At 33.3% G+C, this 20,714-nt stretch overlaps 1 protein-coding gene across 4 annotated transcripts in view; it reads left to right on the top strand.

Annotated features, from left to right (window-relative positions):
- The window catches only part of Boll (boule homolog, RNA binding protein), a 64,785-nt gene that overhangs the window by 13,062 nt on the left and 31,009 nt on the right, over positions 1-20,714 (top strand). For all 4 annotated transcript variants that reach the window (XR_007107722.1, XR_007107721.1, XM_047545127.1 and 1 more), the window contains exons 6-10: positions 2,243-2,370; positions 8,111-8,182; positions 14,253-14,300; positions 15,666-15,794; positions 20,492-20,590. Coding sequence is in view for 2 of the 4 variants with exons in the window: in XM_047545127.1 (XP_047401083.1) it covers positions 2,243-2,370; positions 8,111-8,182; positions 14,253-14,300; positions 15,666-15,794; positions 20,492-20,590 (476 nt within the window). In the remaining 2 variants the exon portion in view is untranslated. The remainder of the gene's footprint in view (positions 1-2,242; positions 2,371-8,110; positions 8,183-14,252; positions 14,301-15,665; positions 15,795-20,491; positions 20,591-20,714) is intronic.

Raw genomic sequence — 20,714 nt, 5'->3', positions numbered from 1 at the left:
ACTCCAAAGCTATTTTTATCTTTCTCCAAAGAAAAATAGATGTTAAAAATACATTTGCAAAATACAAAATATTCTTAATTTGTTCTCAAATCTGTCACTTCTTTCCATCTATGTTACTAAGACCCTAGTCTCAGCTGTCTACTTTGCTTTCTTATTTATTTATTTATTTAATTATTTATTTATTTTTGGTACTAGGGATTGAACCCAGAGGTACTTAACTACTGAGCTATATCCCCAGCCCTTTTTTATATTTTATTTAGAGACAGGTTCTCTCTGACTTGCTTAGGGTCTCACTACATTGCTGAGGCTGGCTTTGAACTCTTCATCCTTCTGCCTCAGCCTCCAGAGCCACCGTGGTGAGCTATTTTGCTTTCCTTGATTACTGGAGAACCCTTGCTGGTCTCTATGAATACAATCTTGCTGCCTTCCAATTCATCACAAGGCAGTCTTAGTGATCTTACAGAAGTGCACACTTTATCATCTTATTTTCAGCTCTTTTTGAGCTGTTCTTCCCTTTTCATTTTGTACTTTAGCCATCTGGTCTTCTTAGTTCCAGAAATCATACTTTTATTCTCAAAACTCTGCTATGTGATTCCTTTGCCATACCATTCATCCATTCATTCTTCAAAGCCAGCCCAGCTATCATTTTCTCACAAATGTTCCATATATAGGGAGAGATTAATTAATTATATGTATTATTATTTATTACATATAATGCATATTGCTATAATAACAATGATATTACATTTTATATATATAATTATTATATATAAATTATGTTAATGTTCAGTATAGAGCCCCATATGACCTAGCATTATACTCTATACCTCTTCTTCATATGTTTATGTAATGAGCTGATGACTATCTTCCCTAACTCTGTGGAGATAAGAGATGATGCCATGGCCAGTTTTTAATTTTTCTATATCATCAGGTTTTAGTTCAATGCCCTATAATAGTATGCACTAAAAATTTATTTATGTATTTCTTTCTTTAACAGATAAACCATGATTCATTGATGATCTTTGGGGGGAATCCATGAACCTCCTGAATTGTGTGTAAACTTTTGTTTGACTATACATATTCCTGAGAAAAAGGTCCATGGCTTTCATTAGATTCTCAAAAGCACATGACTAAAAACAGTAAAATACTAGATCCAATACAGTGAAAATATAAAAGCTAAGAATAGTACTACTACTTAAAGTAGTCTAGTACTACTTGCACTGGTTTGCAGACAGCATCATTTCACTTGGGAAACTGTTCAAAATGCAGATTCTTGGGCCCTGTCTTACCAAATCCAAATCCCTGGAATTTGTATTTGTTTGCTTTTTTTTTTTTTTTTCTTATTTGCTACAAGCATACAATATAATTGTATGCATTTATATTTTTAGTGTTTATTTTAATCTTTATTGTTGCATTATAATTGCACATAATAGTGGGATTTGTTGTGAAATTTGTGTTTTAATAAACTATGTAGGTGATTCTAATGTTAAATTTTGAGAAGCTATGGTATAGTGGAAGAAGCACTGCTAATTACAGTAATTTACATAACCTTGCTGGGCCAGTGATCTAAGTTCACTTGTGTAACTTTGTAAAGTCTCCTCTATGACAAAATGTGTGTGCGTGTGTGTGTATATAATCTGATTTTTATTTTCTTCATACCGCCTGGCCTGGAAAGAGATGAGGACCCCAGACTAGCCATAAGAAGACTTCTGGTCACGTTTACAACAGCAGCAATTGTAACAAAGGGCAAATGGAGATGAAAGAGAGTCAACACGAATGAATGCTTGCTGTTAGTAAACCCAAAGAATTAATAGTCTTCAGCAAAATAAACTTCTCCAACTTTACTGCCTCCATCATCTTTGAACTTTTAGAAATAGAAGATCTAGCTAAGATCTTAGAAACTTTACTATGGTGTCTGTAGTCTTCAAGTAACTAAATTATATATTTTTGTAAAACTAATAAGTTGGCTGATAATAATGTAAATTCTTAAGCTCCATGTTTCACTTTAGTCTGAATTTCTGGATTTTTAATATTTATTAACCTTGTCTTTTTTCTTTTAATTGCCTTAGGCTAAAAAAAACTATAAATTAATGAATTTGAAAATACATGCTTCAAAGATAACTTTAATATATGGTAGCTATGTAGGTGTGTTAAGATAAATATTTTTCCAAACTGTTCAGAAATTACTTATTTAAAAGTTAAATTGAACCTTTCAATTATCATTATTTAATCTTTGCTTTAGGTTCTAGTGTAATGCCAGCTGCTGGAACAATGTATCTAACAACTTCAACTGGATATCCTTATACTTACCATAATGGTGTTGCTTATTTTCATACTCCAGAGGTAACTTCTGTCCCACCACCTTGGCCTGTAAGTAATTTCATTTTAGAAGGATTTCTCTCTATTACTAGAGTTTTTAAATATTTTTAAATATTAAAATGTTTTTAATATTTGTTTTATTTCTAAAATATTTCAAACAAATACAAATAACATACACCTACTTCCCTACCACCCAAATTTAGTATTTTAACAATGTTAATATTAACATTTTGCCATATTTATTTAAGTTCATTTTAAAATGGAAAATAATAAAGTGTGGTAAATTCAGATAGTCCCTTTTACTTCAAATGTACATATCCTTAAGCAATATATAAATATATTTTGGATGTTTTTTAAACACTATGTAAATCTTTTTTCTACTCATAAAGTGTTTTTGAGATTAAAATATGTTGATCCTTTTTTGAATTATACCATGTTAATCCTTGTATATCTAATTTACTTATTTTAATATTTTATAATATCCCATTATATGACCATACTACAATTTTTATATTCCTTTAGTCACAGACATTTTAAATTTTTTCTATAATCAATACTACATCCAATAATCTATCAAAGTACATTCTGCTGTCATGTATAAATGAAAAGAACAAATTATAAAAAAAAAAAAAAAAAAAAAAAGACGGCCTGGGTTGTTGTGGCTCAGTGGTAGAATACTCACCTAGCATGCATGAGGCCCTAGGTTTTTGTTTGTTTGTTTGTGTTTTGTTAGTTGTTGATGAACCTTTATTTTATTTACTCTTACATACACGTGGGGCTGAGAATTGAACCCCGTGCCTCACACACACTAGGCAAGTGCTCTACCATGGAACCATAACCCCAGTCCTGAGGCCCTAGGTTTGATCCTCAGCACCACATAAAAATAAAATACAGGTATTGTGTCCACCTACAACTAAAACAAATTTTTTTAAAAAGACTACATCCAGATCGTGTATGTATTATGCAAGTTTTTCTATGGCAGTTTTCCAAGGTTTTTCTTAAATTTCTAAAATTTTTTTAACTATTTTGAAAATGCTCATTCATTTTTAAGTCGATATCAGGAATTTATCATAAGTTTAAATAGATTAGGTATATTGTATATTTGCCTTAAATACATTTCTATAAAAACTTTGTACCCATATATTTAGGTTTTTTTTTTTTGAGAATTCTCAACTGTTTTATTATGAAAAATTTTAAACATGTAAAAAACTTTAAGAATAGTATTGTCGACACTCAAATTTCTTACTTAGATTGTCTACATTTTACCATATATATACATGTACGTTTTTTATTTAAAATTTTTTTCATACATGTATATAAGGTAATAATGTCTCTCATTCTACTGTCCTTCCCATCCCTACTGCCTCACCCTTCACTCCCTTCTGCATAATGTAAAGTTCCTTCATTCCTCCCTACCCACCCGCCACAATGAATCAGTACCTAATTATCAGAGAAAACACTTGACCTTTGGTTTTTTGGAATTGGCTTATTTCACTTAGCATGATATTCTCTAGTTCCATCCATTTACCAGCAAATGCCATAATTTCATTCTTCTTTAAGGCTGAGTAATATTCCATTTTGTATTTGTACCACATTTTCGTTATCCATCTGTTGAAGGGCATCTAAGTTGGTTCCATTGTTTAACTATTGTGAATTGAGCTGCTATAAACATTGAGGTGGCTGCGTCACTATAATATGCTAATTTTAAGTCCTTTGGGGTACAGTTTATTTTAATAATTGAAAATATCTGCTATACAATTTAGTTAACAAAACTAATCAACTGAATAAAATTAGTCAACTGAAGAAAACTCAAATAAATGAGTTAATATGTATCCCTGTGATGGTGAGTTAATTTAAGTTAGCTCCCTGGATGAAATAAGGTGCCATCACCCATTTGATATTTCTTATACCAGCTTTTCGCTTTGCTTTCTTCTATTTCTCAGGGCATTGACCTCTTGAATTGTGCATTTGTTTGATCCCTGTTGGTATTTACATTCCATAACAAAGCATGGCAGAATCCAGAATGAGTGAGAAGCGTGCCTGTCTTTGGGGAAGGAAAAAGGTGATGGTGAAAGGGGAGTTTTGAAAAAGAAGAACCCAGAGTATACAGACACATTCACACAGGCAGATTAAGTCAAGAAGGAGTTTAGGATCTGAAACTATATGAAGTTTGCGGTCTGAAAATTGGTACTCATGCCCATGCACCAATTCAATTCATGTTCCCATAATGTAACTTGGTCTGCACTAGAATATATAGGTAAAATTGAAATTTCACATTCATGAAGTATGTATATCCTTGGCTAAATGTTGACAAACAGCTTTAGAAAGTCTATCAGTTTACTCTCTAGACAACAGTTCATGAGAGCTCCAGTTTTTCCATAATGTGCTAATTTTTATGTTTACACAATGTGCAGATTTTACATTTTTGTCAGTACTTTTATGTAACTATTTTATTTTACTTTCCATTTGCCTAATTACTGGTAAAATTAAACATATTTCATATAGTTAGTGTTCATTCCAATTTCTTCAAATTGCCTATACATCTTCTTTGTCCATTTTTCTATTGAGGTGATGTTATCTTTTTCTTGAGTTCATTATATGAATTATGTAGATTAGAAATAGTTCCTTCTAGTGTGTGCCTTGTCCATTAATATTGTTTATGTTTTCTTATAAAACATTTATGATTTTTTATCTTTCTTTCAATATTGACATATATTAGTGTTTTCCTTTATGGTTTCAACTTTTAGTACTTTTTTTTCAACATTTTATAATCATTTCAATCACTATTCCTTTTTTTCCTTTTTAACAGGTTTTGGTTTTAGAAATTACAGATTTTTTAAAATACATTTTTAGTTGTTAATGGACCTTTATTTTTAGTATTTATATGCGGTGCTGAGAATCGAACCCAGTGCCTCACACGTGCTAGGTGAGTTATCTACCACTGAGCAACAACCCCAGCCCAAGAAATTACAGATTTATAGAGAAATTGATATCATATTAGAGTTCCCTTATCTCTCCCACTCAGGTTCTCCTGTTTTCAACATCTTACATTAGTGAACATTGGTGATACATTATTATTAACCGCAGCTCACAGTGTTTTCAGTTTTCCTTAGTCTTTACCTAAGGTCCTTTTTCTGTTACAGTATTCCATCCAGGATACCATACTTAGTTATCACAAGAGTTTAGTTATCCTGTCTCCTTAGGATTTCTTAGGCATTCCTTCTTTTTAATGACCTTGACAGTTTCATGGAGCACTGTTTAGGTATTTTGTATGATGTCCCTTTATTGAAATTTGTCTGATAATTTTATCATTTTTAGCTTAGGATTATAAGTTTTTGGAAGGAAGATCACCATTTTCATTACATTGTATGAAGTATCTTATGAGAATCTAGATTATCTCCTATATTTTCACCTAGATCTTAAATCTCTAGCTTATGTATTGACTAGTTCAACCTTTTCCAAGTTTTGAAATGAATCTTCTGTCGAGTGCCAGATTTCTGTGTGCAGGTCTCTTCCCAGGCTCTCTTGTTCTGTTTCATTGATTTATTTGTTTACCCTGTCCATTTCTGGTGGGTTTTTGTTTGTTTGTTTGTTTTTGTTTTTTGGCACTGGGGATTGAACCCAGGGATGCTTAACCACTGAGCCACATCCCCAGCCCTTTTTGTATTTTAATTAGAGACAGGGTTCTCAATAAAATTGCTGAGGCTGGCTTTGAACTGGTATTACAGGGGTACACGACCATGCTCAGCCCATTTCTGTTTTAACTTCTGTGTCTCTATAAGTCTTGAAGTCTGATAGGACAAATCCTCTCACTTTGTTCTTCAGGAGTCTTTTGTCTGTCCTTAAGTTTTTTCTTTTTTTTAAGTATAAATTTTATAATTTAACTTTAGTTCTGTGAAAAACCATTGTTGGCATTTTGTAGAATTGCATTCAAGATGTAAATTAATTTGGGACATTTAGGTTTTTTATAATATTGAATATTCCCACTCATAAGCATGATACATCTCTCTACTTAAGTCTTCTTTTATCTTCATGAAAAACTGACTTATCTTTTTTGAATTCATTTTTAGTACCTTATGATTCTTATTGCTTTTTGTGAGTGCTATTTTTTAAATCTCATTTCCTAATAGGTTGTTACTGATGTAGTGCTTTCAATATTTCAATACTGACATTGTGTCAGTAACCCCGCCAAACTCTCATTTAAACAATCATTTTTGATTCAGTATACTTTGATTTCGATTTCTTCCTATTCTTTTATTTCTTGGGGCTTTTCCCCCTTGAGTTATTACACTGACAGTATCTCTTCTATAGTATTGATGTGATAACATCATAACTTTGTTCTTGAACAAAGGAACAAGTTCAGTGATTCACCATTAATATGTTCACTCTCTTTCTCTCTCTCTCATTCTCTCTCTCCCTCTCTCTCTCTCTCTCTCTTCCTCTTTCTCTACCTCTGTGTGTGTGTGTGTGTGTGTGTGTGTGTGTGTGTCTGAAGGCTTTTAAGATACACTTAACCAGGGTTTTACAACCTTGGCATTATTACTATTTGGGGCCAGATGATTTCTTATAGCAAATTATTATCCAGTAGGATGTTTAAAAATGTCTCGAGTCTGGGGAGATAGCTCAGTCGGTAGAGTGCTTGCCTTGCAAGCACAAGGCCCTGGGGTCGATCCCCAGCACCCAAAAAAAATGTCTCTAGCCTCTCCATAGTTATGACAACCAAAAATGTCTCCCAACATTGCCAGATGTTCTCTACAGGCAAAATTATCCATGACCATAATTACTGCCCTAAATCAATTATGGAAGTTATTCTCTATTTTGTTTACTAAGACTTTATCATAAAAAGGCAATGAATTTTTAGAAATGCTTTTTCTGTATCTGCTGAGATTATGGATTTTTTCTCCTTTAACCTTTTAATATAGTAAATTACATTTATTTTCTAATGTTAATCCATGGTATAATTTTATTAATATATCAGAATCTGTAAATTGTACAAAGCTGATACTTTTCTTCAATTTTTTGTGGGGGTGAACATTAAAACAAAACAATAGTAAGTTAGAGCCTATTTGTGAGATTAAATTTTAATTACTACCATTAGAGCTGATTTTGCCTGTCTTGAAATACAACTTGCCTATTTTATTAATGATAGGGTGTTAAGTAATCTATTCTTGGGTTTACTCTATTGCTTTGAGAAATCAAGTGTTCCTTATACTTTCTTCAGATGTAAACACATCACAACTTCACTGGATGGTTAATTCATTTAAATGTCAGTTTTTTTAAAATAACAGTTAGACAAATGATTCAGTAAATAATTTATATGCCTTAATTAAATATGTAATGAGGGAACAGAATGTTGATTAGTTGTAAGTAGTGGGAAAAATAAGATAGGATTATTAATTTAGTTCTAAATGTTATGTAAACATAAACTATCTACTGCTGATTTCCATAGTAAAAATAGGGGGTGTCACCCCTAAGTCCAGATGTCTTATTTCCTTGAATATTCTTGTAGAACTATATTTTCATAATCTTTGAAGGTGATATATTTCAGACTAAAAGCAGCTTTTGGATGGTCTTAGCATTAATGATTATGGAAATGAAACCACATGGCAATAGGAATACTATGATGATTTTATTAGACAAGTAGAATTGGTGATATCAATGATAGAAAAATAATACTTTTAATTATAAAACAAAAGTTGGTTAGAATTTAGGTAATAATTTGAGATAAATTTTATTACAAGCTCTTTTAAAGAATTTTGCCTAAAACATTTTTTCAATTTTTTTCTTACAGTCACGTTCTATATCTAGCTCTCCTGTGATGGTAGCTCAGCCCGTTTATCAGCAACCTGCATATCACTACCAGGTAGACATCACCTTACAATTAAAATCGTCTGTGATACTTTTAGTCCTAATTCTGGTACTCTGCCTACACAAATTATAAAATTAAAGGTTATGTTATCTAGATATATGAAAAGAGTATATCTACCAATTTACAAATCATAGTAGTTTTCAATATAATAAATAATTTCACTTCACACATCTTTCCAGTTATATATTTATTATAATTCTGCCCTTAAAAATGCTACTGTGATAAGAATATTCCTTTGCTTTTTCTTTTTATAAATTCCAAGATAGATGGTTTTACCAGTTTCTGTTACTCAAAGCAGGTAATTCATGGTTTAATCAGTATTTACCTTCTATGTATTATTTTTGACTTTATAGTTAAATTATTATTTATTTAACAAATCCATATATCATTACATTTTAAGGTTTTTCTTAAAACTGCATAGACTTCATATTATCTTGGTCATCAGTATATTATAGTGGTATCATCCCTTAGCAGTTGAAGTGGTCATCACTGAATTTAAAGTGATTTTGGTACAGAAAGTATATCTATGGACTTGATCACTCTGCGAGCGCCAGAGCTGTTGGAGCTTTGGCTTCTGGCTGGTTCACAGCCAGAGGAGACCTAGTACCTGGACCACGTGCAGGACCGCACTCTTCCTTCGTATCAGGTTGCTGCTCTTGGGTAAAGTCGACGCCCTCTGGGAAGGCCGCCACAGCACTCAGTAATGACGCCTCTCTTGGTGGCGTGCTGAAGATCAAACCCAGTGCCTCGCATGTGATCAGCCAGCGCTCTACCACTGAACCACAAATCCAGCCCTCATTTCATGACTTTTTAATGGTGACTTCCAGCACCATGTGCATTGAATTTCATGTGTCATCTGTGCATATTGATACAAGCATATTAGAAATACAAGCAAGTATTGGGAAAGCTGGATTTCATATTCCTAGTATTCTGAGGACTCTCCTAACTGCTCTTGAATGTTGAAGTCTCCATTGTATTTCTCCCAGTAGTATCTGGGAGCAACATTCAGAGGTGTGTGATTCTGACATATCTGGTGGATCTGATCAAGGAGCAAAGAGCATCGTAAATGGACATGTAGAAGATGTGGAACCTGCATCTGTGCACAAGGGAGGAAAAAGATACATTAAATGGATTAAACCAGAGGGTTCAGGCAAAGAAGCTATGCCACTGTCCCACATGGAGTCACATTTGGACATGTTATCAGCAGAAGAGCAGGAGCAGCTTGATAGCATGGGAAATAGCCAGCAATGGAGTGACTCTGAGCAATATCCAGAGGTGTGTCCTTCCTGCATATCTGGAGAGCCACACTTGGACATTTCAATAGAGGAAGTGGAGGAGAGACTCCATGGCACTGGATTTAGCCAGTAACAGAGTGACTCTGAGTAACATGCAGAGGTGTGTGATTTTTGTGGACATGCAGAAGATACGGAACCACACACTTCACACAAAAGAGCAAGAAGAAACTTGATGGTGGTGAGATGAGGGGACACAGGAAAAGGAGATGCATCAGTTGCCAGCATGGACTGCATTCTGATTCGGTGTACATAAATGGGGTGCATTTCTATGGTTATACATGAAGATTCACACCATTCATGAAATCATACATTTACATAGGAGTCACTCTTGGACATGTCATCAAAGGAACAGAAGGAGATACTTGATTGCACTGGATTTAGCAAGCAACAGTAACTCAGGACTCACATGCTTCCTACAAGCATATGAAGCCTACCATCATAATCAAAGATTCTCTTCCATATAAATCAAAACTGAGGAAGGTAACAAGGACACTCAAATCAGATTCTATTATCCAGTGGAGACATTTGAATGCAGATTCTTTATTTCACATAACAAAACTTAAAAATATTCAGTGCTCACAGTGTTCACTGCATGCAGAAAAAATGGTAAAACTGGAAACTGAGTTTTGTGAACTTAAAAAGGAGTATTCTGAAGCAAAAATAGTGATATCAAAGGTTGCACAGGAAAATGTAGTTTTAAAAGAAGAACTCCAAAATTTGAGATGGACCTTAGAAAAAGAGAAGAGAAGAAACAATTATCTCTTATTTGAACAAAACAAGGACCAATTAAAAGGAAAAGAAAGTGAATATAATAAAGAAGTAAAAAAGAAACTTGAAATATCTGTTACAAAATCTGATGCAAAATTAAGTACTACAAGAAATAAGTTAAATCAGGTTTCTATTAGTCATATGACAGAAAACAAGCAATGGCATGAATATGATAGGATGAAGGATAGCTCTATGATGAGACTGGAAAGAGAGAAAATAAAGTATCAGAACCAGAAAAAAAATGCCTTGATATTACTGAAATTTTAAGAGAAAAGAGCAATGACGTTCAAAGGATACACAGACTGAATGAGGAAACTCTGAGGAAACACTTACCAAAACATCATTCCAGCATAATGAACAGTTTGATATTCCAAAAGTGGAAAATCCAAAGCAAAATTTTACACTGGAGAGTGAGGAAAAAATGCAGAAAAAAATGGAAACAGAGGTAAAATTATACCCTGCCACACTGGCTGCTGCCCCACATCATTGTGTTGAAAATCAAACACCAAAAATACATCTAGAACTTGCTTTCCAAAGAGCAAGAGATGGGGGTTTTATTTCACAGGAAAAGAATTTTGATGTATATAACTTAAAAGATAGTAGTGATATTCCTTCCCAACAAGATTCAAACTCTGAAATAAAAAAACAGTGATCTTGAAAATGTGATTTGTCAGAAAAGAGATAACCTCAGAGTAAGGACTTTGATTTCAGAACAAGAAAAAAGACTCCTAAAACAAACAAAGTGCCAAATGAAGGGGATGGAATGCAAGTGTCAAAATGAACAAAGGAAAATGAGTGAATACAGCAGAGCAGAAATCTTCTATAAAGGAGAGATTATCTAAATTCCAAAGTAAAATTACACTGCTTCTACAGCTATTGCATGACCTTTGCAAAAAAGAAGAAAAGCAAAATAATGCAGTCATTAATATCCGAAACCAATTTCATGATATTATAAAACAATTTCAAACTCAGGCTGAAAGACACAAGCTCCTGCTAAAAACTAGAAATATAAAATTATTCAATGAAAATAATCATTTAAAGGAAAAATGTCAATATAAATAAAAAGAAGTATCAAGCAAGTAAACTGTTTCAAGTATTTTTGAAGAAATACTCAAAGTGATATTTGATTATGGTTAAATGTTGCATCTAGATAAAGTAAAAATTTACATAAATATGTTTTCTGTCTTAACACAGAAACATAACCTGGTTTCCCCCAATACAACATATACCTCATTTCCAACACAAATAAATCACCTCTGTTTAAAGTAAAAAAAAAAAAAAAGAAAGAAAGTATATCTATGGGACGTCTCTCTCTCTTTCTCCCTCCCCCCCTTCACATAATGAGAAAATAGCTTTATTAAAATAATGAGCTGGACATATACCTCAGTAGTAGAGCACTTGCCTAGTATACACAATGCTCTGGATTTGATCCCCAGCACAACAAAAAAGAAATGAATAAGAATAAGAATAAGCATAGCTCAGTTGGTAGAGTTCTTGCCTAGCATGCACAAGTCCCTGGGTTCAATCCCCAGCACCATCAAAAAAAAAAAAAAAAAAAAAAGAATAAGCTGGGCTCAGTGGCACATACCTGTAATCCCTACTGCTCAGAAGACTGAGACAGGAGAATCGAGAGTTCAAAGCCAGCCTCAGCAACAGTAAGGCACTAAGCAACTCAGTGAGACTCTATCTCTAGATAAAATACAAAATAGGGCTAGGGATGTAGCTCAGTGGTTGCATGCCCCTGAGTTTAATCCCTTATATTCCCCCCAAAAAAAGAATAAGAATAAAACTATTATTAAGAAATAGTATGACTATCTGAGGACATAAAGTCTTTTATATTATCAACTTTCATTAAGTACCCTAAAATAAGTTGACCTTTTTTATTTAACAGCTTTATTTAGATATAATTCAGATACTGTACATCCACTCATTTAAAGTAGCTTTTAATGAATTCAGAGTTGTGCAATTATATCACAATTAATTTTAGAATATCTTAATCACATATACTCCCCCCCAAAATATCTTACCTCTTTTTCTCCCACTCCATTCTAGGTAACCAGCAATCTTATCCATCTTTATAAATTTGCCCATTCTGCACATGTCATATAGAAAATGAGTCATGTAATATGTGTTCTTCTTCAACTGACTTCATTCACTTAGCATATCTTCATGATTTATTCATATGGTGAAATGTATCATACATTTTGGAATAAAATCCCATTGTATGAGTATACCACATTTTATTATCCATTCATCAGATGACAGATATTTGGATTGTTTCCACTTTTTGGCTGTTCATTATAATGCTGTGATGAACATTCATGTGCAAGTTTAGTGTGAGCCTATGTCTTCATTTCTCCTAAGTCTTATACCTAGAGTGTAACTGCTGGCTCATATGCTATTTCTGTGTTTAAATTCTTAAGGCCACGCTGTTTTTCAAAAGGACTACACCATTTTTATATTCCCATCAGCAGATTATGAGGGCTGAATTGCTCCATGTCCTTACCAGTACTTGTATATCTATCTACCTTTTTTGATTATAGCCAACCCAGTGGGTATGAATGAGAAAATAGCTTTATTAAATCCCAGTGGGCTTTGACTTATTTCCCTGAAGGCAATGATGTTTCATGTACTTATTGGTCTTATGTATATCTTTTTGAAGAAAAGTCTATTCATATTATTTGCCCATTTTTAACTTGGTCACTTGTGTTTTATTATTGAGTTTTAAGGGTTCTATATTCTTGAAATAATTTCATTATCAGATACATAATTTGAAAATAGTTTCTCCCATCTTGTGGGTTGTATTTTCACTTCCATGATGGCATTCTTTGCAGTGTAATTTTTTTACCTTCAAGTTTGCTTTATCCTAATACTATACAGGAGGGACATAGACATGTTTTTCACATTGCTGAAAACCATACTGAAAATAGTTTATATTGTCAGTAACAAAAACCCTTCCTCTCTTTTTTCAATTTCCAACATATACACTATGACCTTTTCATTAATGTTTACTTTTGCTAGTCTTGAATTGATATTTTTCCTTTTTTTTTTTCTTTTTACAGAATGTATTTTGATTCACTGTACACAAATTGGGTACAACTTTTCATTTCTATGGTTGTACACAATGTAGAGTCACACCATTCATGTAATCATACATGTACATAGGGTAATGATGTTTGTCTTATTCCATTATCTTTCCTTCCCCTTCCCCCTCCCTTCCCCTCATTTCCCTCTACACAATCCAGTGTTCCTCCATTCTTCCCTTACCCACTTCCCACCCCTGTTATGTATCAGCATGCACTTATCAGAGAAAACATTCAACCTTTGTTTTTTTTAGAATTGGCTTATTTCACCTAGCATGATATTCTCCAACTCCATCCATTTACCTGCACATGCCATAATTTTATTCTTCTTTATGGCTGAGTAATATTCTATTGTGTATATATACCACAGTTTCTTTATCCATTCATCTATTGAAGGGCATCTAACTTAGTTCCACAATCTAGCCATTATGAATTGAGCTGCTAGAAACATTGATGTGTCTGTGTCACTGTAGTATGGTTATTTTAAGTCCTTTGGGTATAGATCGAGGAGTGGGATAACTGGGTCAAATGGTGGGTCCGTTCCAAGTTTTCTGAGGAATCTCCATACTGCTTTCCAGAGTGGCTACACCAGTTTGCAACTCCACCAGCAATGTATGAATGTACCTTTATCCCCACATCCTCACATAAAATTTTTTAAAATTTTTTAAGGTCCAGTTTATCTATTTTTCTTTGTTGCTTTGTTGTTGTTGTCATAAATTTTAAAATATTGCCTAATTCAAAGTTATGAAGATTTACGTGTGTTTTCTTCTAAGATTTTTATTGTTTTATCTTTTACACTTAGGTTCCTGAACCATTTTGAGTAAATTTTTGTATGTTTTGAGGTCCAACTTCACAGAATTATCCAGTTTAACCATTGTTTATAACCTGGGTGGGTTTTTGTTTGTTTTTTCTTTTCAGGCCCCAGCACAGTGTCTACCAGGACAGTGGCAGTGGGGTGTTCCTCAGGTAAATATTAAGTTTCGACATCTAATGTAAAATCCTTTTATCATTGGGCATAGTTGGTGCACACCTGTAACCCCAGAGGCTTGGGAGGCTGAGGCAGGAGGAGTGCAAGTTCAAAACCAGCCTCAGCAGCTTAGCAAGGCCCTAGGTAATTTAGTGATACCTGTCTCAGAATAAAAAATTAAAAGGGCTGGGGATGTGCTCAGTTCCTAAGCACCCCTTGGGTTCAATCCCTGGTACCAAAATAAATAAATAAATCCTTATTTCACTTTATTCTTATGAAGACTGCATAAATAGAGGTTTACACAGGCAATTAACAAATTCCTGGAAACTATTTTCCAACCATGAATAAAATCTTTGCAATTATAATTATTGATATTGTATACCTTAATAAAAACCAAAAAAAAAAAAAAAAAAAGACTGCATGATTACTAAAGTCAGGGGAACTGGGTTTGTGGTTTTGAGACCTTCTCTTCTTTTTGTTAAGTGTGACCCCTTTTAATGGTTCATTTAGAACTATATTCACATTTCTTCCTTTGTAAAATGGATGTAATTATATTACAGCTTGATAAGTTTTCTTACATGATTTTTTGAAGATCAAATAAGATTATGTACGTGAAAGCATTTTTTAAATAAGTAAGTGCTACGTAAACATGAAGAATTACTTTTTTTTTTTTTACTGTTGGCATTTTTGGAAAATGTAGCACTTTTCTAGCTTCACTTCAGATTTTGCCTCAGTTTGACTTATGCCTCTAAATAAGTACAGATTGCATAGCCCTCATCCAAAATGCTTGGGACCAGAAGTGTTTCATTTTTCTGAGTGTTTCTGAGTGCTTTGGATTTGGGAATATTTGCATAGCCTTTAGTATTTGAGCATCCCTAATCCAAATCTAAAATGCTCTGAAACTGAAACTTCAGAGATGTTCAATCTATATTGTTTTCTAACTTTTGATACTAAACAGCATACTATCAAAAATATTTAGTGACATTTTCTTGTTTCTGTGTCAAGACACAAAGCTGAAAGTAAATACTTGTACCATTTTAAATACCAGAGACCGTATTACTACGGACTTTAATGATGACGTTAATATGTTCACAATTAATGTGTATATATTAATTAAGGAGGTTCTGAGGCACTAAGAAACTTTAGTACTTACCAGTGATAAAGTTCTTTAATGATATCTGCACAATTGGAATTTATAACAACCCAGAGTTCTTAGTCTTTTGCTAAGATAGTTCTATGCTTTTGCTGAAAAAGAATTTTAGGAAAATATGAAATATGTATTTCTCTCATCTGTTGGGTAAGTCATTTGGTTTAACAGAAATAACTAATCATATTTGAATGAAAAATATGGTTTTGTGTTTTAGTCTCCTGCCTCTTCTACTCCATTCTTATACCTCCAACCTTCTGAGGTTATTTATCAACCAGTGGAAATTGCGCAAGATGGTGGATGTGTTCCTCCTCCACTGTCTCTCATGGAAGCTTCAGTTCCAGAGGTATATATTAGTCTTTGTTGTTGTTGTTGTGCTAGAGATTGAACACAGGGCCTTTCATGTGACAGGCAAGCACTCTACCACTGAGCTACATTCCCAGTCCTATGTTAGTCTGAAGGTAATTGATCTACAGTTAACCCATCTTAACATTTATTTCCTTTTCTTCTTTTTTAATCTAAGACCCTCATTAAAACTGCTCATCTTATGTTTTCATTGACTTATTGATATCTCTTCCTTTTTTTATGTCTAATAGTGAGTGCTTCATCTTAGATTTCTTCAATAGCTAGTCCTCAATCTTCCCTAAATCAACTGCCCACTAAGCTAATCCTTGACTCAGTCTTCTTGAAAGTAGGAAGATACCATATTTTTCCTTCCCCTTTTGCCTTTCCATCTGGATTGTTGCTCACATTGTCAGTTAAAAGCATATGGTCATTAAGCCAATGGAGAAAATATCTGAAAAGAATCTTCCTTCAAAAATATAAATCAAATTTATTTTATAGCTAAAAATTATAAATGTCATCTTAAGTGTCTTTTTAAATTATAACCTTGATCCATCACCATTGTCTCATTGTCTCTATGCCAAGAACTACACATGAGACGTTTTAAATCAGAGTTGTAAAAGATTAGAAATTAGCACACACTTCAAATTTTGAGTGCATTGTATTATTTTCCTATTGCTAAGATTTATAACATAATTTTGTTCTGGAACAGCTTCCACAGTTGGATCTCAGTGTTTATTATCAATACTTCTACTAGAATTACTCCATTCTTTTGTCTTACCCTCCACTTTTGGTGGTTGCTTTTTTCTTTTCTCCGGCTTTATTGAGATAAAACTAATGATTTGTACTATAGTTGTTAAGGATGTTTTGACATATGAATACATTATGATTACTACAGTCAAGTTAATCCATGACCTTAGATGGTCATTCTTTTTTGTATTATTTTTTGTTGTCATTGTTTCTTTGTTTATAGTGAACATTTAGAATCTATTCACAGCAATTTTCAAATACATAACACATTATTGTTAGCTGTAGTCACCACGCTGTGCAGTATATCGCCAGAATATATTCATCCTAACTAAAATTCTATACCCTTTGACAAATATCTTCTTATCCTCCAGCTCCTACCAACCATAATTTTACTCTCTGTCTCTATGAATTCTATTTTTTCAAATTCTAAATATAATCAGGCAGTATTTATCTTTCTATGTCTGTCTTATTTCATAGCATAATGCCCTCCAGGTTTATCCCTGTTGTCACAAATGACAAGATATTGTTTTTTAAGGTAGAATAGTATTTTGTTATGTATATAATACCACATTTTTCTTTATCCATACATAAATACACAGTACACTAAGATTAATTCTATATTTTCATTATTGTGAGTAATGCTGCCATGAACATGGAAGTTCAGATATCTCTTCAAATTATGATTTCATTTCCTTTGTATATATACCCAGAAGTGGGATGGGATTGCTGAATTAAATGGTAATTTTTTTCTCTAAGAAACCTCCATACTGCTATTCAAAATGACTATACTAATTTACATTCCTACCAATAGCATGCAAGAATTCCTTTTTCACCATATCTTTGGTGGTGATTATTTTGGTTCCTAGTTAAGTCCCGTTTTATCATAGGTTCTGTATATGGGGATTTAATAATTGCTGCTACTTTTTCTCCTTCACCCTGCTTCGCCTTGGCAGTGTTCCTCAGAAGGGTAGACAGTAAACTTCAAAAATCATGTGAACATGATTTCTTTGATTCTATTTCCAGTTCTGTTTAAGAGTGTAAAATTGGATCTCTGTACAGCTACCCCTTGCTTCTACATACAATACATCTCTACACTCAAGACTATAAGAATCTTTGAATAGGTCTGACCTCTAAGAAAATCTTTATGCTTCCTGATGTCTGAGAAAGCCTCAGAATCCTCCCTCATAGTAGTCAAAATTGTACAGCACTTGGCAGGTATATTCTACATTGTTTATAGCTTAGGAATCATGGACATTTTCTTAATTGATAATGGCATTTTTTAAAAATCTATCTTTTGTTTTTGTTGCTTTCTGGTTTGCAAGGAAAAGCAGTGAAGTAAGAATGTTTTTGCCTTAGATATTTACTTTTGGCATTAAACCAAATATTTAATTCCTGATATCAAATTCTTATCATCAGAATATATTCGCTATTTACTGGAATTTTTATCTTATAACTTGTAATTTGTGTGCTATTTCCATACAGAATATTTGCATACTTTTATTTTAATATTGTTTCTATTATGGTTAGATTTCCAATTTGTGGAAACCTATTCCGTTTCTAGCTCCCAACAAACAAATTTACCCAAATCCTTACTTATCCTTAGCATCATATATTTATCTAGTGATTATCAGTCTTGTCCAAGGTTATTTCTGCCTCTTACCCTCAAGATATCTTCATTTCCCTCCACCTCGAGTATCTCATGCCATCTATTATCCTTTATTTATTCCTTTGAATTTTAAGTCTTTTTCTGTTCATTGATTCACAGCTTCACTTAATGTGCTACTTTGGTAAACTTAACCTTCACAGTCTTTCCTTCATGTTTTCCTTATTTGTAAAATGAGGCCATCAGGAAAATCTGTTTTACAGGATTAATGTAAAAATTAGAGCTGTTGCATACAAAGTTCTTTGTATAGTGGTAAGCATCTTGTAAAAGGTAATTATTATCCTATGACTCTCTCCCACCAATACCGTAATTCTTTTCTACTATTCTGCTTCACTACCCATTTGCTCCATTCTAACAGAAGTCTGCTTAACTTTCTGCTAAAAATGCCTTTGAAAAAGGTCCTCTCAATGACTTCCTAATTGCCAAATATTCTTCTTTGTTTTTAATCTTAGTCAACCTCTTTGAGACATTGTACCTACTCCTTGAAACTCTTCCTACCTGTGGTTTCCATGATACTGCTCTCTCTGGCCTTCCTTTTCTTCCCTTTATTTTCCTTTATAATCTGATTTGCTCCCATAATAATGTTTGGTTCTCCATTCTTTCACCCTGTGTACTCACTGATGTTATTATCATCCAAACTCATATCTTAAGCCCTAACCATACTCTTGAGTTTGAGACTTCACTATCCAATATAATAGCCAGTGGCAGTTGAGCACTTGAAATACGGCAAATTGAGATGTCCTGTAAATGTAAAATGTATACAAGATTTTGAAAATGTAGTATGAAAAAAATTACAAAATATCAACAATTTAATATTGGTTTTACTTTTATATAATACTTTGAATCTATTTGTTTACATAAAATATATTATTAAAAATTAATTTTATCTACTTTTATAACATAGCTACTGAAGAATCTTAAGTACGTACTCAGCTCATATATTTCTATTGGACAGAGCTGCTTTAGAGCCATCTAACTTTCTTTTTTTTTAACTAATTTATTTTTTTATTTCTTATAGACAACATTTTGATTCATTGTACACAAATAGGGTACATTTCATTTCATTTCTATGGTTATACACAATGTAGATTCATACCATTCATGTTATCATACATGTACATAGGGTAATGATGTCTGTCACATTCCACCATTTCCTATACCACCCTCCCTCTCATTTCCTTTTACATAAAATTCCTCCATTCTTCTCTCACTCTCACCCCCCAGCACCCACATTATATATCATCATCCACTTATCAGGGGAAATATTCAGCCTTTGGTTTTGGAGGGTTTACTTATTTCACTTAGCATAATTTTCTCCAATTCCATCCATTTATTTGCAAATGCCATAATATTATTATTATTTATGGCTGAATAATATTCCATTGTGTATATATACCACAGTTTCTTTATCCATTCATCTATTGAAGGGCATCTAGTTCCACAATCTAGCTATTGTGAATTGAGCTGCTATAAACATTAATGTGGCTGTGTTACTGTAGTATGCTAATTTTAAGTCCTTTGGGTATAAACCAAGGAGTGGGATAACTGGGTCAAAAGGTGGGTTCGTTCCAAGTTTTCTGAGGATTCTCCACACTGCTTTCCAGAGTGAGCCATCTAACTTTCTATCAACAGTGCACCTCTACTAGAATTCCTACAAATACCATAAATATTATGTCACGAACTTAACTCCTTCTCTGCAACCCCCTCACACACAAATTACATGAACATCAGGCTTTCATTGTATGAATGATACCACCACCATGTACAAGCCCTAAATCTGCTTTTACATGATCTGTTCCCTGTTTGTTGCCTATTGCAGCCAACTTTTTTCAGCTATCATTTAGTATGTAATATTCCTTCCAGCCTACCAAACAACTGGGCAGATCTCCCAAATGAGGTGTTTTCTTATTTGCATTTATGTCTTTGATCATGTAACCCCCTCACATTCTTTCCCTAATTCTTCAAACTCAAACATCAACTTCACTAGGAAATTTTCACTGAGCACCCTTTCCAACTTTCTTAAGCAAAATCAAGCAGTAGGTTTTTTTTTCCTCCCATGCATCATATACATGTCTCATGTCTCATGGAACATGTGATTTTTGACTACTATTTATTTCTTGATTAGATAATAAGTGGATTAAACCTAGGGAATGTGTTTTTTTATCTATTTCTATTCATTGTATAACAAAATGCATAGTACATTGTTAATTACTGAATAAATGTTTTTAATTAATAGATGAAAGTAATATGTCTTGTCTTCTTCTACCTCCCCCCGCCTTTTGTAATAGCCTTATTCTGATCATGGAGTTCAAGCAACATATCACCAGGTTTATGCTCCAAGTGCCATTGCTATGCCTGCGCCTGTGATGCAGCCTGAACCAATTAAAGTAAGAAGTTTGTTTTGATCCTTTTTTTCTGTGTTTCTTCAGTTACACTTCAGATTTTCCAAATTTCTCTTCTGGAAAGGAGAAACTGGATTTTTTTTTTCACATTTGTGATCAGAAATTCAGA

Source organism: Sciurus carolinensis, chromosome 3, assembly GCF_902686445.1.
Source record: "Sciurus carolinensis chromosome 3, mSciCar1.2, whole genome shotgun sequence".
Taxonomy (NCBI): domain Eukaryota; kingdom Metazoa; phylum Chordata; class Mammalia; order Rodentia; family Sciuridae; genus Sciurus; species Sciurus carolinensis.
This window is presented reverse-complemented; position numbering and strand designations above follow the sequence as displayed.